This window comes from Dendrobates tinctorius, unplaced genomic scaffold, assembly GCF_039654945.1.
Source record: "Dendrobates tinctorius isolate UK_male_01 unplaced genomic scaffold, ASM3965494v1 ptg000181l, whole genome shotgun sequence".
NCBI lineage: Eukaryota > Metazoa > Chordata > Amphibia > Anura > Dendrobatidae > Dendrobates > Dendrobates tinctorius.
Window position 1 is genome coordinate 4,609,083 of NW_027361848.1, and position 16,628 is coordinate 4,625,710.

The following is a 16,628-nucleotide window of genomic DNA, read 5'->3' on the forward strand; positions in this document are numbered from 1 at the left end:
AGAAGGAGAGACAGGGGGTTCTTCTTTGGTAACTCGTCCCTAGACAAAAAACCCTCCAAGTGACTGTTTTCCCAGGGTGGGTGGGAGGCTAAGCTTTTTTTCTCCCAGCCTGGAGGAAAATATCGAACAACCCTTGGTTACTAAATCTGATAGGATCAGGGTTAAGAACAGACTTTCTCTCTTTCCCACCTCAAAAATATATAGTGACCCCACTAAGATCATCAGCGTCAGAACAGGAAGCCCTCGAAAAAGAGGTCATAAGCCTATTGAACAAAAGGGTCCTCCAGGAGGTTCCCCCACGGGAGAAAGGCAGAGGGTTCTACTCGCCTCTCTTTCTAGTAACCAAACCGGACGGTACCTTCCGGACAATTATAAATCTAAAGAGGCTAAACAATTATGTCAAAAACGAGAAATTCAAAATGGAGTCGATCAAGTTGACCATCAAATTTCTCTTTCTCCATTGCTTTATGGTAGTACGCGTCGCTGAGATCTAATACTATCACGTCCCCATCCACGAAGACTCCCGAGAATACCTCAGACTGGCGGTCTCCATAGGGGGCAAAGTAAGGGAGTTTCAGTACAGTGACTTGCCATTTGGGATTTCGATAGCTCCGTGAATCTTCACGAAATTGGTGGCTGAGATGATGGCTCAGCTAAGAGAACAAGATGTTCTAATAGTTCCATATCTGGACGACTTTTTAATAGCAAGCAACTCGGCCCAAAGATGCAGGGAACAGAGGGACAGAGTGATGGCCACTCTACAAAACCTCAGCTGGCTCCTGAACCTGAAAAAATCAAGGCTGGAGCCCAGAAAAGTCCAGGAATAATCTAGGCCTGACTCTGGACTCAAACACCCAGGAGTGTTACCTACCAGACCACAAAAAAGAGAGGATCGCTCAGATGGTAGCAAGAGCGACACAGAACCCTTCCATGACGCTAAGAAAAGCAATGTCACTACTAGGGTCCCTCTCCGCCTGCCTGCCAGCGGTCCAGTGGGCGCAGCTACATACGAGAGATCTCCAATGGGATGTATTAGCCAACCAGTTAGCATTAGGAGGTCACTTGGAAGGTCACGTCACACTAGACTCCAAAACTATTCATTCCCTAGCTTGGTGAGGGAACATAGACAACCTGTCCAAAGGGATTCCCTGGGTGGTAAATATTACACACATAATCACCACGGACGCCAGTCCCAAGGGATGGGGAGCACACATGAGCAACAGGGTGGCTCAGGGGGAATGGGGAGGTCAGGAGCTAAAAGCCTCCTCGAACCAAACGGAACTGTTGGCAGTAGGCTACACCCTACCACACTTTCTACTGATATTAAGGGGCCATCATGTCCGCATATTTCCGGACAATCGGGTGACGGTGGCCTACATAAATCATCAGGGGGGAACCAGATCCCGAACACTAATGAACACATCCTCTGAAATATTCACGCTAGCCGAGAAAAACCTACTATCCCTATCGGCACTACACATACGGGGAACAGAGAACCAGACAGCAGACTTTCTAAGTCGCACCCAGCTACATCAAGGGGAGTGGGTTCTAAAACAGTCCATTTTTCAGAAGATCGTAAAAATGTGGGGGACCCCGGACATAGATTTGTTTACCGACCACAAAAACAAAAAAGTGGAAGCATTTTTTTCCCTAGACCCCAGGGGAAATCCCCGAACCCTGGATGCATTTATGCTTCCGTGGACTTCCCGCCGCCCATTCTCATCCCGGCAGTAATAAGGAAAGTCAGAGAAGACAGGGTGAGAATGATATTGATAGCTCCGTTCTGGCCAAAAAGAACCTGGTTTTCCTGGCTGAGAATACTGTCAATAACCGACCCCTGGGTTCTACCAGATCTCCCCGACCTTCTGTCCCAAGGTCCCGTGTTACACCCTCGGGCAGTGAACCTCCATTTAACAGTATGGAATTTGAAAGGACACTGCTGAGGTGGAAGGGGTTCTCAGAAAACCTGGTTTCCACGCTACAAAAGAGTAGGAAACCGATCACAACCAGGGCCTATGGTAGAACTTGGAGGAAATTTCTATCGAGCTCCGGGGTAAGGGTTCAGGATGGGGTACAAATCGACAAAATTCTTGAATTCCTGCAAAAAGGGTTAGAACAGGGGCTGGCGACTAATACGTTGAAGGTACAGGTAGCGGCTCTAGGCGCCCTTTATAACCAGGATGTGGCGGGCAACCCTTGGGTAGCACGGTTTCTGAGGGCCGCAGCCAGATCTAGACCAATAACCACCCAAAAGATACCATCATGGGATCTAAACCTAGTGTTGTCTGCCCTAACAGGGCCCCCATTCGAGCCCATCCAGTTAGAACCCCTGAAAACCTTATCATTAAAGACAATACTCTTAGTGGCCCTAACATCCGCTCGCAGAGTGAGCGATATTCAAGCCTTGTCAGCGATACCCCCGTTCACTAAAATCTTGGACGATAGAATCATATTAAAACCTGACCCAGCATACCTACTTAAGGTGTCAACACACTTTCATAGGTCACAAGAAGTAGTCCTTCCTTCCTTCTGCCCAAACCCTAAGAATAGGGGAGAGGAAAAATTTCACACCCTAGATGTGAAGAGGTGCCTAGTTCAGTACTTAGAGGCCACCAAGGAATGTAGGAAGGAAGGGTCTCTCTTTGTGTGTTTCCAGGTACCTCGGAAGGGACTCAAGGCATCCAAGAGTACCCTAGCAAGGTGGATACGGGATGCGATTGCCCTGGCGTATTCATCCAGTGGGAATACCATCCCGGAAGGTCTAAAAGCTCACTCTACAAGGGCAATGGTGACCTCATGGGCAGAAAGATCAGAGGTATCAGTAGAGCAGATCTGTAAGGCGGCCACCTGGTCAACACCTTCTACTTTTTTCAGGCACTATTGTTTAGATCTAGCCTCTACTTCTGACCTGACCTTCGGGAGAAGGGTCTTTCAGGCGGTGGTCCCTCCCTAAGCTACCAATCTCTGAAATTCTCTCCGTGGTGCTGTCATGGGTGGGAGAGAATAGCTTAGTTACTCACCGATAACGGTGTTTTTCGGAACCCATGACACCACCCGCTTATTCCCCCCTTTTCACGTGTGCGGTGAGCACGAGTTAATGTGTGTAAAGTGTTTTTGTTAAGACACGGGTCTTCTCCATAATATGCAATATTATAATGTTATGTATATACATTTGTTGTTGACTAAACGGGAGACCCTCTGATGCTCTGTAACCAACTGGGGGCGGAGGAGAGGTGCCGCCTTTTTATCTGTAGGTTCCTGTCCTTGATGGGCGGACCCCCTCTCTCCGTGGTGCTGTCATGGGTTCCGAGAAACACCGTTATCGGTGAGTAACTAAACTATTCTTTTCAATAAAAACGTTGAAACTAAAAATATGGGGCAGATCCACAAGGAGTGGACTGCTGCTGGAGTCATTGCTTCAAGAGCCAAAGCACACAGACGTATCCAGGACATAGGCTACAAGTGTCACATTCCTAGTGGCAAGCCACTTAGGAACAATAGACAACGCCAGAAGCGTCTTACCTGGGCCAAGGAGAAAAAGAACTGGACTGTTGCTCAGTGATCCAAGGTGTTGTTTTCAGATGAAAGTAAATTTTGTATTTCATTTGAAAGTCAAGGTCGCAGAGTCTGGAGGAAGAATAGAGAGACACACAATCCAAGCTGCTTGAGGTCTAGTGTGAAGTTTCCACAATCAGTGATGGTTTGGGGAGCCATGTCATCTGCTGGTGTTGGTGCACTGTGTTTTATCAAGAACAAAGTCAGCGCAGCCGTCTACCAGGAAATTAATTTAGAGCACTTCATGCTTCCCTCTGCCGACAAGCTTTTTGGAGATGGAAATTTCATTCTCCAGCAAGACTTGGCACCTGTCCACACGGCCAAAAGTACCAATACTTGGTTTAAAAACAACGGTATCACTGTGCTTGATCGGCCAGCAAACTCGCTTGACCTTAACCCTATGGGGTATTGTCAAGAGGAAGATGAGAGACACCAGACCCAACAATGAAAACGAGCTGAAGGCTGCTAAAGCAACCTGGGCTTCCATAACACCTCAACAGTGCCACAGGCTGATAGCCTCCATGCCACGCTGCATTGATGCAGTAATTGATGCAAAAGGAGCCATGACACAAGTATTTAAGTGCATTTACTGAACATACATTTCAGTAAGCCAACATTTTGGATTTTAAAATAATTTTTTTAAGCTTGAAAAAAAAAATCCCCTCCTGCAAATTATTTTTTCTCTAGCAAGATGGCGCAGCCTGCACGGTAGCAGCTATTGGATCGCTTATAGCTGCTGCTGCGCAGGCACGGCTGACACCATTTTCAAAGTGCTTTTTTTTTTTTTTCCAGTTAAGTTATGGATAATATGAAAGAAAAGGATATTACATGCACATTATAGGTGGTTTTTTTTTCTCAGTATTTATAATATTCATCATTTAAAATAGGGGGCAGGTCACTGAGGGGTCAGTGACCTGTTAGCAGTCTTCATTATGAATTGCTAATCAGAGCACCACATGAAGACACCCCACACACAAACACACACACACGCTGCCCCGGACCACGAGCATATCATTAGTCTTTATTTTCCATTTTGAGTTAAACAACAACAAGACGGATTTCATCAACCAAGGTATGATTTTAGTAAAACGGTGCCAACCTGACACTGTGTGTAAGTTAGGCTGGTTTCACATTCGCGCTTTTTAAGCGCACGCACGGCCGGGGGTAGCTCCGCCCCCGAGCCGGCTCTCTGCCCGGCGTGCCCGCCCCTTCCTTGTAGCGCCGCCTCCTAGCGCACAGCGGCGCCTGCGATCGGCGCACCCTATCTTTAGCATAGGGTGCGCAGATCGTGCGCAGGCCGTGCGCTAGTTGCGCTTTGACCTGCGCTGCGCACTTTTGACGGTGCGCCGTGCGCGCCAAAATCCGAAAAGTTTGATTTTGGCGCGCACGGCGCACCGTCAAAAGTGCGCAGCGCAGGTCAAAGCGCAACTAGCGCACGGCCTGCGCACGATCTGCGCACCCTATGCTAAAGATAGGGTGCGCCGATCGCAGGCGCCGCTGTGCTCTAGGAGGCGGCGCTACAAGGAAGGGGCGGGCACGCCGGGCAGAGAGCCGGCTCGGGGGCGGAGCTACCCCCGGCCGTGCGTGCGCTTAAAAAGCGCGAATGTGAAACCAGCCTTACTGTGCACAATCCCGCTGACTGTTTCCCTTTAATAGGCACCTGTTCAGGCCAGTATTCGGTTTGGAAGTGATGGTCAGTTTTTTAGTGTTTTTATACACTGGCTTTGCCTGGTCCATGCCAAAACTTTAATTATTTTGGAGGTGCCATTCTTTTAATAGTTATGCATTTAGACATCTAACTTTTATAATATCTTATGTTTTTATACTTTTGTTTTTTATTTTTTCTAACTAGTACAAGGTGAATCAAGCTGTTCAAATATTATATCTTCTGCACCTTGTCAAGAAGAACCTCAGCAATATGAATTGCAGTTTGCACGACTTCGAAAATTTCTTTCAGGTTAGTGATTGAACGTCTCATCTTTTATAGTTTGTTTCATTCATTCATTTTAATCCCTAAACGACCTTGGGCATGCATTAAACCGGTGGACGTTAAGGGGCCTTATTTCCTCATCAATCATGGATAAGTGAATAGCGCACCTTTTTGGCTGTTTTGGTCACTTTGGCATTTTGTCATTGCTCTCACCCCTACAGTAGCGCAAGACGGTGTCTACAATGCACAAGTTGCTGAGGTAGTTGAGTTCATTCAGGATGGCACAACAATGCATGCTGTGTCAAGAAGGGCAGCTGTTTTTATAAAAAAAAAAAAAATCACATATTTGGTATCGCTGCTTTCCGAATCGCCAGATCTATCAATATATAAAAAGAATTAATCCGATAGGTAAACAAGGTAGTGGAAAAAGTCAAAGCACGAGAATTCCTTTTTTTTTTTTTTTTTGGTCTACGCAACATTGCATTAACCGCTTCATGACCCAGCCTATTTTGACCTTAATGACCTGGCCATTTTTTGCAATTCTGACCAGTGTCCCTTTATGAGGTAATAACTCAGGAACGCTTCAACGGATCCTAGCGATTCTGAGATCGTTTTTTCGTGACATATTGGGCTTCATGTTAGTGGTAAATTTAGGTCGATAATTTTTGCGTTTATTTGTGAAAAAAATGGAAATTTGGCGAAAATTTTGCAATTTTCAAATTTTGCATTTTTATTCTGTTAAACCACAGAGGTATGTGACCCAAAATAGTTACTAAATAACATTTCCCACATGTCTACTTTAAATCAGCCCAATTTTGGAAACATTTTTTTTTGTTAGTTATAAGGGTTAAAAGTTGACCAGCGATTTCTCATTTTTTACAACAAAATTTACAAAACTATTTTTTTTAGGGACCACCTCACATTTGAAGTCACTTTGAGGGGTCTATATGGCAGAAAATACCCAAATGTGACACCATTCTAAAAACTGCACCCCTCAAGCTACTCAAAACTACATTCAAGAAGATTATTAACCCTTCAGGTGCTTCACAGGAACTAAAGCAACGTGAAAGGAAAATATGGACGTTGTAATTTTTCCAACAAATATTTTCTTTTAGCATCAATTTTTTCATTTTCACGTGGGTAACAGGATAAAATGGATCATAAAATTTGTTGGGCAATTTCTCCTGAGTACATCGATACCTCATATGTGGTCATAAACCACTGTTTGGGCACACGGCAGGGCTCAGAAGGGAAGGAGTGCCATTTGACTTTTTGAATGGAAAATATGCTGGAATGTTTAGCGTTTGCCATGTCGCGTTTGGAGAGCCCCTGTGCGCCTAAATATTGGAGCTCCCCCACAAGTGACCCCATTTTGGAAACTAGACCCTCCAAGGAACTTATGTAGATGCATAATGAGCAATTTGAACCCCCAGGTGCTTCACAAATTGATCCATAAAAAAAAAAGTACTTTTTTTTCACAAAAATTTTCTTTTGACCTCAGTTTTCATTTTCACATGGGCAACAGGATAAAATTGATCCCAAAATTTGTTGGTCAATTTTTCCTGAGTACACCGATGCCTCATATGTGGTCATAAACCACTGTTTGGGCGCACGGCAGGGCTCAGAAGGGAAGGAGCGCCATTTGACATTTTGAATGGAAAATTAGCTCCAGTCGTTAGCGGACACCATGTCGTGTTTGGAGAGCCCCTGTGTGCCTAAACATTGGAGCTCCCCCACAAATGACCCCATTTTGGAAACTAGACCCCCTAAGGAGCTTATCTAGATGTGTGGTGAGCACTCTGAACCCCCAAGTGTTTCACAGAAGTTTATAACGCAGAACCGTGAAAATAAAAAAAATAAAAAATTTATTTATTTTTTTCCCACTATTTTTTATTTTCACAAGGGTAATAAGATAAATTGGACCCCAAAAGTTGTTGTCCAGTTTGTCCTGAGTACGCTGGTACCCCATAAGTGGTGGAGGGGACCACTGTTTGGGCACACGTTGGGGCTCGGAAGGGAAGTAGTGACGTTTTGAAATGTCGACTTGATGGAATGGTCTGCGGGCGTAATGTTACGTTTGCAGAGCCCCTGATGTACCGAAACAGTGGAAACCCCCCACAAATGACCCCATTTTGGAAACTAGACCCCCTAAGGAGCTTATCTAGATATGTGGTGAGCACGTTGAACCCCTAAGTGCTTCACAGAAGTGTATAACGCAGAGCCATGAAAATAAAAAATTATTTTTTCTCCACAAAAATTATTTTTTTAGCCCCCAATTGTTAATTTTCCCAAGGGTAACAGGAGAAATTAGACCCCCAAAGTTCTTGTGCAATTTTTCCTTAGTACACTGATACCCCATATGTGGGGGTAAACCACTGTTTGGGCACACGTCGGGGCTCGGAATGGAGGCAGCACTGTTCGACTTTTTGAACGCAAAATTGACTGGAATAAATGGTGGCGCCATGTCGTGTTTGGAGACCCCCTGAGGTGCCTAAACAGTGGAAACCCCTCAATTCTATCTCCAACCCTAACCCCAACACAACCCTAACCCTAATCATAACCCCAACACACCCCTAACCCGAATACCAACTCTAACCCTAATCACAAACCTAATCCTAACCCCAACCCACCCCTAACCCTTGCCCTAACCCTAGCCCTATTTCTAACCCTAACCCTATTTCTAACTCTAATTGAAAAATAAAAATATTTTATTATTTGTCCCTATGGGGGGTGATAAGGGGGGCGGTGATTTACTTTTTTTTTTATTTTGATCACTGTGAGAGTTTATCACAGTGACCAAAATTTAAAAAAAAGGAATCTGCTGCCGGGAAATGCCGGCGGGCGCACTGCGCAATTTCCAAGGTGGCGGCGCCCGTAGGCTGGACGACGGGCCCCTGGGACGGCAAGGGGGGGAGCGAAAGGTGGGGGGGAGCGGAGGGAAGGGGGAGGAAGGGCAGATTGTGACAGCGGCAGCCGATCGCCTCCGTCAGTCAGTGGCGGCGCCCGATCGGCGCCGTTAGTCGGCGAGGGGGGTTTAACTTAGTGTCTCCAGCCATGTCCGATGCTATTTCAGCATCGGCCATGGCTGGATTGTAATATTTCATCAATTTTCATTGATGAAATATTACTTTCGCTCTGATTGGCTGTTTCACTTTTAACAGCCAATCAGAGCTATCGTAGCCACATGGGGGTGAAGCCACGCCCCCTGTGGTAAAGAACAAAGCCCCCTGTATCTGCGGGTGCGGTAACCTCTCAGTGACCCCGGTCACCCGACCCGCAGGGGGGCTTTAAAGTCATGACGCCATATAGGCGTCATGGGTCGTTTTGGCACGACTTTTCATGACGCCTATGTGGCGTCAAAGGTCGTGAAGGGGTTAAAGTGCAATAACGAGTGATCAAAGATCGTAACGACACCAAAGTGGTATCATTAAAAACTCGGCACGCAAAAAATAAGTCCTCACCCAGCCCCAGATCACGAAATATGGAAACGCTAAGAGTCTCGGAAAATGATGTTTTTTTTTTTAATTTTTTTATTTGCAAACTTTGGATTTCTTTTCACCATTTAAATAAATAACAACCTATACATGTTCAGTGTCTACGAACTTGTATTGACACATGGTAAAAAAAAAATTCCAAAAAAACAGTTTTGGAATTGCACTTTTTTTGCACTTTCACAGCACTTGGAATTTGAGCGCATGATATGGTAAAACCAATGGTGTCGTTCAAAAATACAACTCTTCCTGCAAAAAAAAAAAAGTCCTCACTTGGCCATTTTGACGGAAAAATAAAAATGTTTTGGCTCTGGGAAAAATAGAGCGGAAAACAAACACAAAAACGAAAAAGGGCTGCGGAGTGAAGAGGTTAAAGAGAACCTGTCACCGGGATTGTTCACAGTAATCTACAGACAGTGTCACGTCAGCGCCATTATACTGATTAAAATGACACCTTGGTTGATGAAATCCGTTTTGTCTTTGTTTAATATTTATTTTCAGTTTTGAGTTAATGATATGCTTGTTCTCTGGGATGGCCTGTGGGAGGGGGGTCTTCATATGGTGCTCTCTTGATAATGGTGCCTGCATCTGTTGGTGATTCGATAGTTGCTATTGCGCAAGCACAGACGACGCCATCTTGCTAGAGAAAAATTAAAAATTTCCTCCTCCAAGATGGCACTTGTGCAGTATCAGCTATCACCAATAGCTGCTATTGCGCAGGCACCATCTTGCCAGAGAAGAAAAAAATCTTCCTCCAAGATGGCGCCGCTGAGCCTGCGTATGTGCCAGCGACGCCATCTTAGAGAAGTGCCAAGAAAATGATACCAATAAAAACGTCAACTCGTCCCACAAAAAACAAGTCCTCACATGATTCTGTGGGCCAAAATATTGACAAATTATAACTCTCAAAATGCAAAGACTATTTTTTGCAATGAAAATCGTCTTTTAGTGTGTGACAGCTGCGAAACATAACCTGCTAAAAATAGTAAATCAAACCCCTCTTTATCACCTTCTTAGTTAGGTAAAAATAATAAAATAAATATATATTTCCATTTTCCCATTAGGGTTGGGGCTAAAGTTAGGATTACGATTAGGGTTGGGATTAAGGGTTAGGAGTATGTTATGGTTAGGTTTGTGGTTAGGGTTATGGTTAGGGGTGTGTTGGAGTTAGATTTGGGGTGTTTCCACTGTTTAGGCACATCAGGGGCTCTCCAAACGTGACATGGCGTACGATCTCAGTTCCAGCCAATTTTGCATTGAAAAGTCAAACAGCGCTCCTTCCCTTCCGAGCTCTACCATGCGCCCAAACAGTGGTTTACCTTATATATGGGGTATCGGCGTATGCAGGACAATTGTACAACTTTTGGGGTCCAATTTCTCCTGTTATCCTTGGTAAAATAAAGCAAATTGTGTCTGAAGTAAATTTTTTGTGGAAAAAAAAGTTAAATGTCTATTTTTTTTTTAAAACATTGCAAAAATTCCTGTGAAGCACCTGAAGGGTTAATACACTTTTTGAATGTGATTTTGAGCACCTTGAGGGGGCAGTTTTTAGAATTGTCACTTTTGATTATTTTCTATCATATAGACCCCTCAAAGTGGCTTCAAATGTGATGTGGTCCCTAAAGAAGGCAATGGTTTTGTAAATTTTGGTTCCAAAATTGTGCTGATGTAAAGTAAACATGTGGGAAATGTTACTTATTAAGTATTTTGTGTGCCATATCTCTGTGATTTAAGGGCATGAAAATTCAAAGTTGGAAAATTGTGAAATTTTCTAAATTTTTGCTAAATTCCCGTTTTTTTCACAAATAAATGCAAGTCATATAAAATAAATTTTACCACTAACATGAAGTACAATATGTCACGAGAAAATGTCTGAATTTCTGCAATCCATAGAAGTGTTCCAGAGATATTACCTCATAAAGGGACAGTGGTCAGAATTGTAAAAATTGGCCTGGTCATTAACGTGCAAACCATTCTTGGGGGTAAAGGGGTTAAATGCTTAGGAAGCCTTTGTAGGTGTTTTTGTTAATTATTCTAATTCACTGAGATATAATGCCTTTTGGGTTTTCATTGGCTGTAAGCCATAATCAGCAACATTAACAGAAATAAACACTTGAAATCACTCTGTAGTGACTATATAATATCAGTTTCACTTTTTGTATTTAACAACTGAAATTAACTTTGATAAGGAAAAGCAGTTATTTTTAAATCACCTTTATGGGACTGAAGATTTTTGAATCTTCACAACATGTGCACTGCACACTTGCTGAGGCTAGTTTCACATTAGTGCTCTTGTGCACAGCGTTTCAAGCGCACCTCAAAACGCACGATAACGCACCCTTTTTCAACGCATGCGCTTAACGCATGCGTTTGCGTTTTTAAGCGCATGCGTTCCAAAAGGAAAAAAAATTCAGATTAAATACCATGATAACACCACCAAAGGGACACAAGTGGACTTGTCTACTGGAATTTCTGTTTATATATCCTTGCACAGATGAAATCCTCCCATTTTGCTTCTGTATTGTGCGTCAAGATGGATCTTCAAATGAACAGTTTGTACCGCAATATGGATTTGGATCTCGGCTTGTCTCTTGCTTTTGCTGTTGCGTGTGATGAAGAACGGAAGAGACAAAGATGGAGAAGATGGCGTTGGCGATATTGGCGACACCCTATTGTTGAACTCCAGGAGAGCTTTGGAGCTTACCACTCTTTATTCAACGAGCTAAATGACAACCCGGACAAATATTACGACTACACGCGGATGTCTCAAGACAGTTTCCGGTATTTGCTTCGACGCATTGAAGGATCCATCAGCAGGCAGGACATCCAGCTCCGGAGAGCAATTCCTGCTGAGGAACGTCTGTAGGTGACGTTTAAAACTAAACGCCTCTTATAATTATTATTATTCCACAATTTACTTATTTATTTATTTTTATTTCTCTGTGTATAAGATTCCTGGCTACCGGAAAGACTTTAACATCGCTCCATTTTCAGTTCTTCGGGAGGAATTTTTACCCCTACCCACCATGGAATTATGGAAGGCCAAAGCTGCAAAATTCCAGCAACTTTGTGATTTTCCCAACTGTATTGGAGCCGTGGATGGGAAACATATCCATATTACCAAATCGGCAAGAGCTGGATCTGAGTACTTCAATTATAAAAAATATTTTTCAACAGTGCTCATGGCGATTGCCGGTGCGGACTGCAGCTTTGTCGCCGTGGACATCGGAGCTTTCGGACGTGCTAATGATTCCAGTACATTTAAAGACTCCGACATGGGCCAACGCTTATAGCGTAATAATTTCAATTTCCCACAGCCACGACCTCTTCCCAACACTGAAGGACCTGCAATGCCGTTTGTTGTTGGGGATGTGGCGTTTTGTGGCGTTTCAGATGTGTGGCAACCTCCTAAAACCATACTCCAGTCGGGACTTGGACCATACTAAAAGAATTCTTAACTACAGACTGACCAGGGCACAAAGAACTGTGGAGTGGGCATTTTGGGGACAGCAATTAATCTTAAAATTGAGACAGTTGATGAGGTGGTCAAGGCGTGTGTGGTTCTCCATAATTATATTATGGCTAAAGAGTGACCCAACGTTGAACTAGATGAACCAGTTTGTAACCCATTGCCAGATTACCACCAACACCCTCTGGGGACAACAGTGGAAATTGCACAAATGAGGGATAGATTTGCGGCCTATTTTGTTTCAGATATTGGCCGGTTGTCATGGCAAGATGAAATGGTCTAGTTTATGCAGTACCTGTATTGTTGTAATGCTGCAGACAATAAAAACACCTTTTTTGACAATTAAAATGTCCATTTAATGTTTCCTTACACCTGTTGAAAAAAGGGCCCTACACATGTGAAATGGTGATCAACTATGTAAATGTATAAACCAAAAAAAAAAAAAATTAAAGGTGATCACTAGAGTTGAGCGACTTTTGGTTTTTTAGGGTCGTGTTTCGTTTCGTGAAACCCGACTTTTCCAAAAGTCGGGTCGAGCAAGATCGTCCGATTATAGGGAAAAGTCGGGGTCGTCCCGAAACACGAAACCCAATGTAAGTCAATGGGGAATAAAAGTCGGCAGTGAGAGGAGGACAGGAAACACACCTACAGTGCCCATTTGAATGCCAAAAGCATCAATTCTTCTTACTTAAGCTTGTCAACCTTAATTAACTTCATAATACAAGTTACGCACTGAAAAATGGGGGTTATTTGGCTAAAGTTGTGGGGGGGAGAGGGCTGGCTGCAGGTTTTCATGTGCCCTGGGCGAAAGAGCGCCCCTTTAACACATACCACAACTCATCATGCTCCGATACGGCAGATAAATAGCGGTATAGTACAATGAAAAATACCTCACTTTTTACATCTCATGACGAGGCCCATCTATTTCTCCATACAGAATCATTTGTCCCATATAATGTTTGAAACAGTATATGATGAGCTCCACATAATGCTACAGTATATGTTGGTCCCCATGGATGAAGCTCCACTGTCTTATGGGCACAAATAATGCTCCAAACATAATGGGCCCCATTTCTAATGCTCTAGTGTATAATGGGCCCTGTAAATGCTGCTCCAGTGTCTGATGTCCACCTTTGGAATGTTCCAGTGTATGGTGGGCCCCATCTATCATTCTCCAGAGTATAGTGCTCCCCAAAAATTGCTATCCCAACATTGAAAACAATCAAATAAGTCTCCTCGCTAGGGAATCCCTGTACTTGTCTGGACAGGTGCTGTAGCTTGCTTAACAGCTCGCCAGCCGTTCTCACGCCCAGTATGGATTGCACGTGATTGCACAAAGGTTAGAAAGGGTACCGTATCCCTGGATAACATGTATGGATAGCGTACACATTCAAAATATATGTCTCAGGAGGCAGGCTCAGACGGTGTCAGGCCCAGTATGGATTGCACGTGATTGCACAAAGGTTAGAAAGGGTACCGTATCCCTGGATAACATGTATGGATAGCGTACACATTCAAAATATATGTCTCAGGAGGCAGGCTCAGACGGTGTCAGGCCCAGTATGGATTGCACGTGATTGCACAAAGGTTAGAAAGGGTACCGTATCCCTGGATAACATGTATGGATAGCGTACACATTCAAAATATATGTCTCAGGAGGCAGGCTCAGACGGTGTCAGGCCCAGTATGGATTGCACGTGATTGCACAAAGGTTAGAAAGGGTACCGTATCCCTGGATAACATGTATGGATAGCGTACACATTCAAAATATATGTCTATACAGCATGAGGCAGGCTCAGACGGTGTTAGGCCCAGTATGGATTGCACGTGATTGCACAAAGGTTAGAAAGGGTACCGTATCCCTGGATAACAAGTATGGATAGCGTACACATTCAAAATATATGTCTATACAGCATGAGGCAGGCTCAGACGGTGTTAGGCCCAGTATGGATTGCACGTGATTGCACAAAGGTTAGAAAGGGTACCGTATCCCCGGATAACATGTATGGATAGCGTACACATTCAAAATGTATGTCTATACAGCATGAGGCAGGCTCAGACGGTATTAGGCCCAGTATGGATTGCACGTGATTGCACAAAGGTTAGAAAGGGTACCGTATCCCTGGATAACATGTATGGATAAGCATACACATTCAAAATATATGTCTATACAGCATGAGGCAGGCTCAGACGGTGTTAGGCCCAGTATGGATTGCACGTGATTGCACAAAGGTTAGAAAGGGTACCGTATCCCCGGATAACATGTATGGATAGCGTACACATTCAAAATATATGTCTATACAGCATGAGGCAGGCTCAGACGGTGTTAGGCCCAGTATGGATTGCACGTGATTGCACAAAGGTTAGAAAGGGTACCGTATCCCCGGATAACATGTATGGATAGCGTACACATTCAAAATATATGTCTATACAGCATGAGGCAGGCTCAGACGGTGTTAGGCCCATTATGGATTGCACGTGATTGCACAAAGGTTAGAAAGGGTACCGTATCCCTGGATAACATGTATGGATAGCGTACACATTCAAAATATATGTCTATACAGCATGAGGCAGGCTCAGACGGTGTTAGGCCTAGTATGGATTGCACGTGATTGCACAAAGGTTAGAAAGGGTACCGTATCCCCGGATAACATGTATGGATAGCGTACACATTCAAAATATGTCTATACAGCATGAGGCAGGCTCAGACGGTGTTAGGCCCAGTATGGATTGCACGTGATTGCACAAAGGTTAGAAAGGGTACCGTATCCCTGGATAACATGTATGGATAGCGTACACATTCAAAATATATGTCTATACAGCATGAGGCAGGCTCAGACGGTGTTAGGCCCAGTATGGATTGCACGTGATTGCACAAAGGTTAGAAAGGGTACCGTATCCCCGGATAACATGTATGGATAGCGTACACATTCAAAATATATGTCTCAGGAGGCAGGCTCAGACGGTGTCAGGCACAGTATGGATTTGACGGCCCAGATTACACAGCGGAGGAGCAGGGAGAGGTAAAGATTGCAAATGCTGGGGCCCTGCCCAAGCAAGGGGGGCCCACTCGTGGGCGTCGGTACTGGCACTGGGCCCCTCATAGTACAGCGGTGTGTCTGACGGCGGGTGTGCACCACCACCGTCAGACACTTGATTGCACTATGAGGGACCCTGTGCCAGTGCCCGCGCCCAAGAGTCGGCCTACCCACCTGTCTAGGGCAACGGCACTCGCACGGTGTCGTGCGGTAGGTGGTGACCCCGGCCATGGGGGGGGAGGCAGCACAGTTAGGGAGTTTTAGAAAGTGGCATATGTTGATGTTGGACATTCAGCTGATGCAAAAGGCGAAATAGGTGAAGTACCAGGAAGAGGTGGACCAAAGCAAGCCATTTTTCTGTCACCCTATGTGTCATCAGGGGAAGGTGGGACAAAATCCTTGGAAACCCATGCGTGGTTCATTTTAATGAAGGTTAGATCATCCACATTTTGGGTTGACAGACTGGTCCTTTTTTCTGTCAGGATTGATCCAGCTGCACTGAAGACTCTTTCCGATAGCACACTTGCAGCTGGGCAAGCGAGCTCCTGTAAGGCATATTGGGCCAATTCAGGCCAGGTGTCCAGTTTAGCGGCCCAATAGTCAAAGGGGAATGACCTGTGTGGGAGAACATCGATATGGGAGGAAAAGTAGTTTGTAACCATAGTTGACAACTGCTGTCTCCTGTCACTTTCCATCGATGCAGTATTACCAGTTGTGTGAGCGGTATTTGAAAAATCAGTCCACAACATTGTCATGAAACCCCTGTCTCCAACGCCACTACTGCTGTGTGCACCACGAACACCTCTACCAAGCTGCCCCCGGCCCGTACGGCTCGTGTGAGAACCATCACTACTGCTGTGTGCTGGGAATGCCTCAAGCAACCGATTTACCAGAGTTGCTTGTTTATTAGCCAATATTAGGTCAAGGTTCTCCTGTGGCATGATGCTTTGTAATTTGCCTTTATAGCGTGGATCCAGGATGCTGGCCAACCAGTAGTCGTCATCGTTCATCATTTTGGCAATGCGGGGGTCCCTTTTTAGGATCCGCAAGGCATAATCTGACATGTGGGCCAATGTTCCCGGTGTCGATGCACTGCGAGTGCTGGGTGGAGGAGCACTTTCTGGCAAATCCATATCCCTCCAGTC

At 44.6% G+C, this 16,628-nt stretch overlaps 2 protein-coding genes across 6 annotated transcripts in view; both read left to right on the forward strand.

Annotated features, from left to right (window-relative positions):
- The window catches only part of TAF5L (TATA-box binding protein associated factor 5 like), a 129,521-nt gene that overhangs the window by 59,075 nt on the left and 53,818 nt on the right, over positions 1 to 16,628 (forward strand). For 4 of the 5 annotated variants that reach the window (XM_073551845.1, XM_073551844.1, XM_073551847.1 and 1 more), the window contains one exon: positions 5,408 to 5,512. The exons of the other annotated variant lie outside the window; for it this stretch is intronic. In XM_073551845.1, the coding sequence (XP_073407946.1) occupies positions 5,408 to 5,512 (105 nt within the window). The remainder of the gene's footprint in view (positions 1 to 5,407; positions 5,513 to 16,628) is intronic. 5 annotated transcript variants of the gene reach the window in all.
- LOC141054923 (uncharacterized) lies at positions 11,474 to 12,861 on the forward strand. Its single transcript, XM_073551816.1, has 2 exons — positions 11,474 to 11,838; positions 11,928 to 12,861. The coding sequence occupies exons 1-2, from the start codon at positions 11,510 to 11,512 to the stop codon at positions 12,583 to 12,585; spliced, it is 987 nt and encodes a 328-aa protein (XP_073407917.1). The 5' UTR covers positions 11,474 to 11,509; the 3' UTR covers positions 12,586 to 12,861.

Excerpts from the sequence above, each read along its gene's own strand:
- LOC141054923 (XM_073551816.1), top strand. The coding sequence starts at position 11,510 with ATGGATCTTCAAATGAACAGTTTGTACCGCAATATGGATTTGGATCTC. Across the intron at positions 11,839-11,927 it reads ATTCCTGCTGAGGAACGTCT|ATTCCTGGCTACCGGAAAGA; the intron begins GTAGGTGACGTT and ends TCTGTGTATAAG.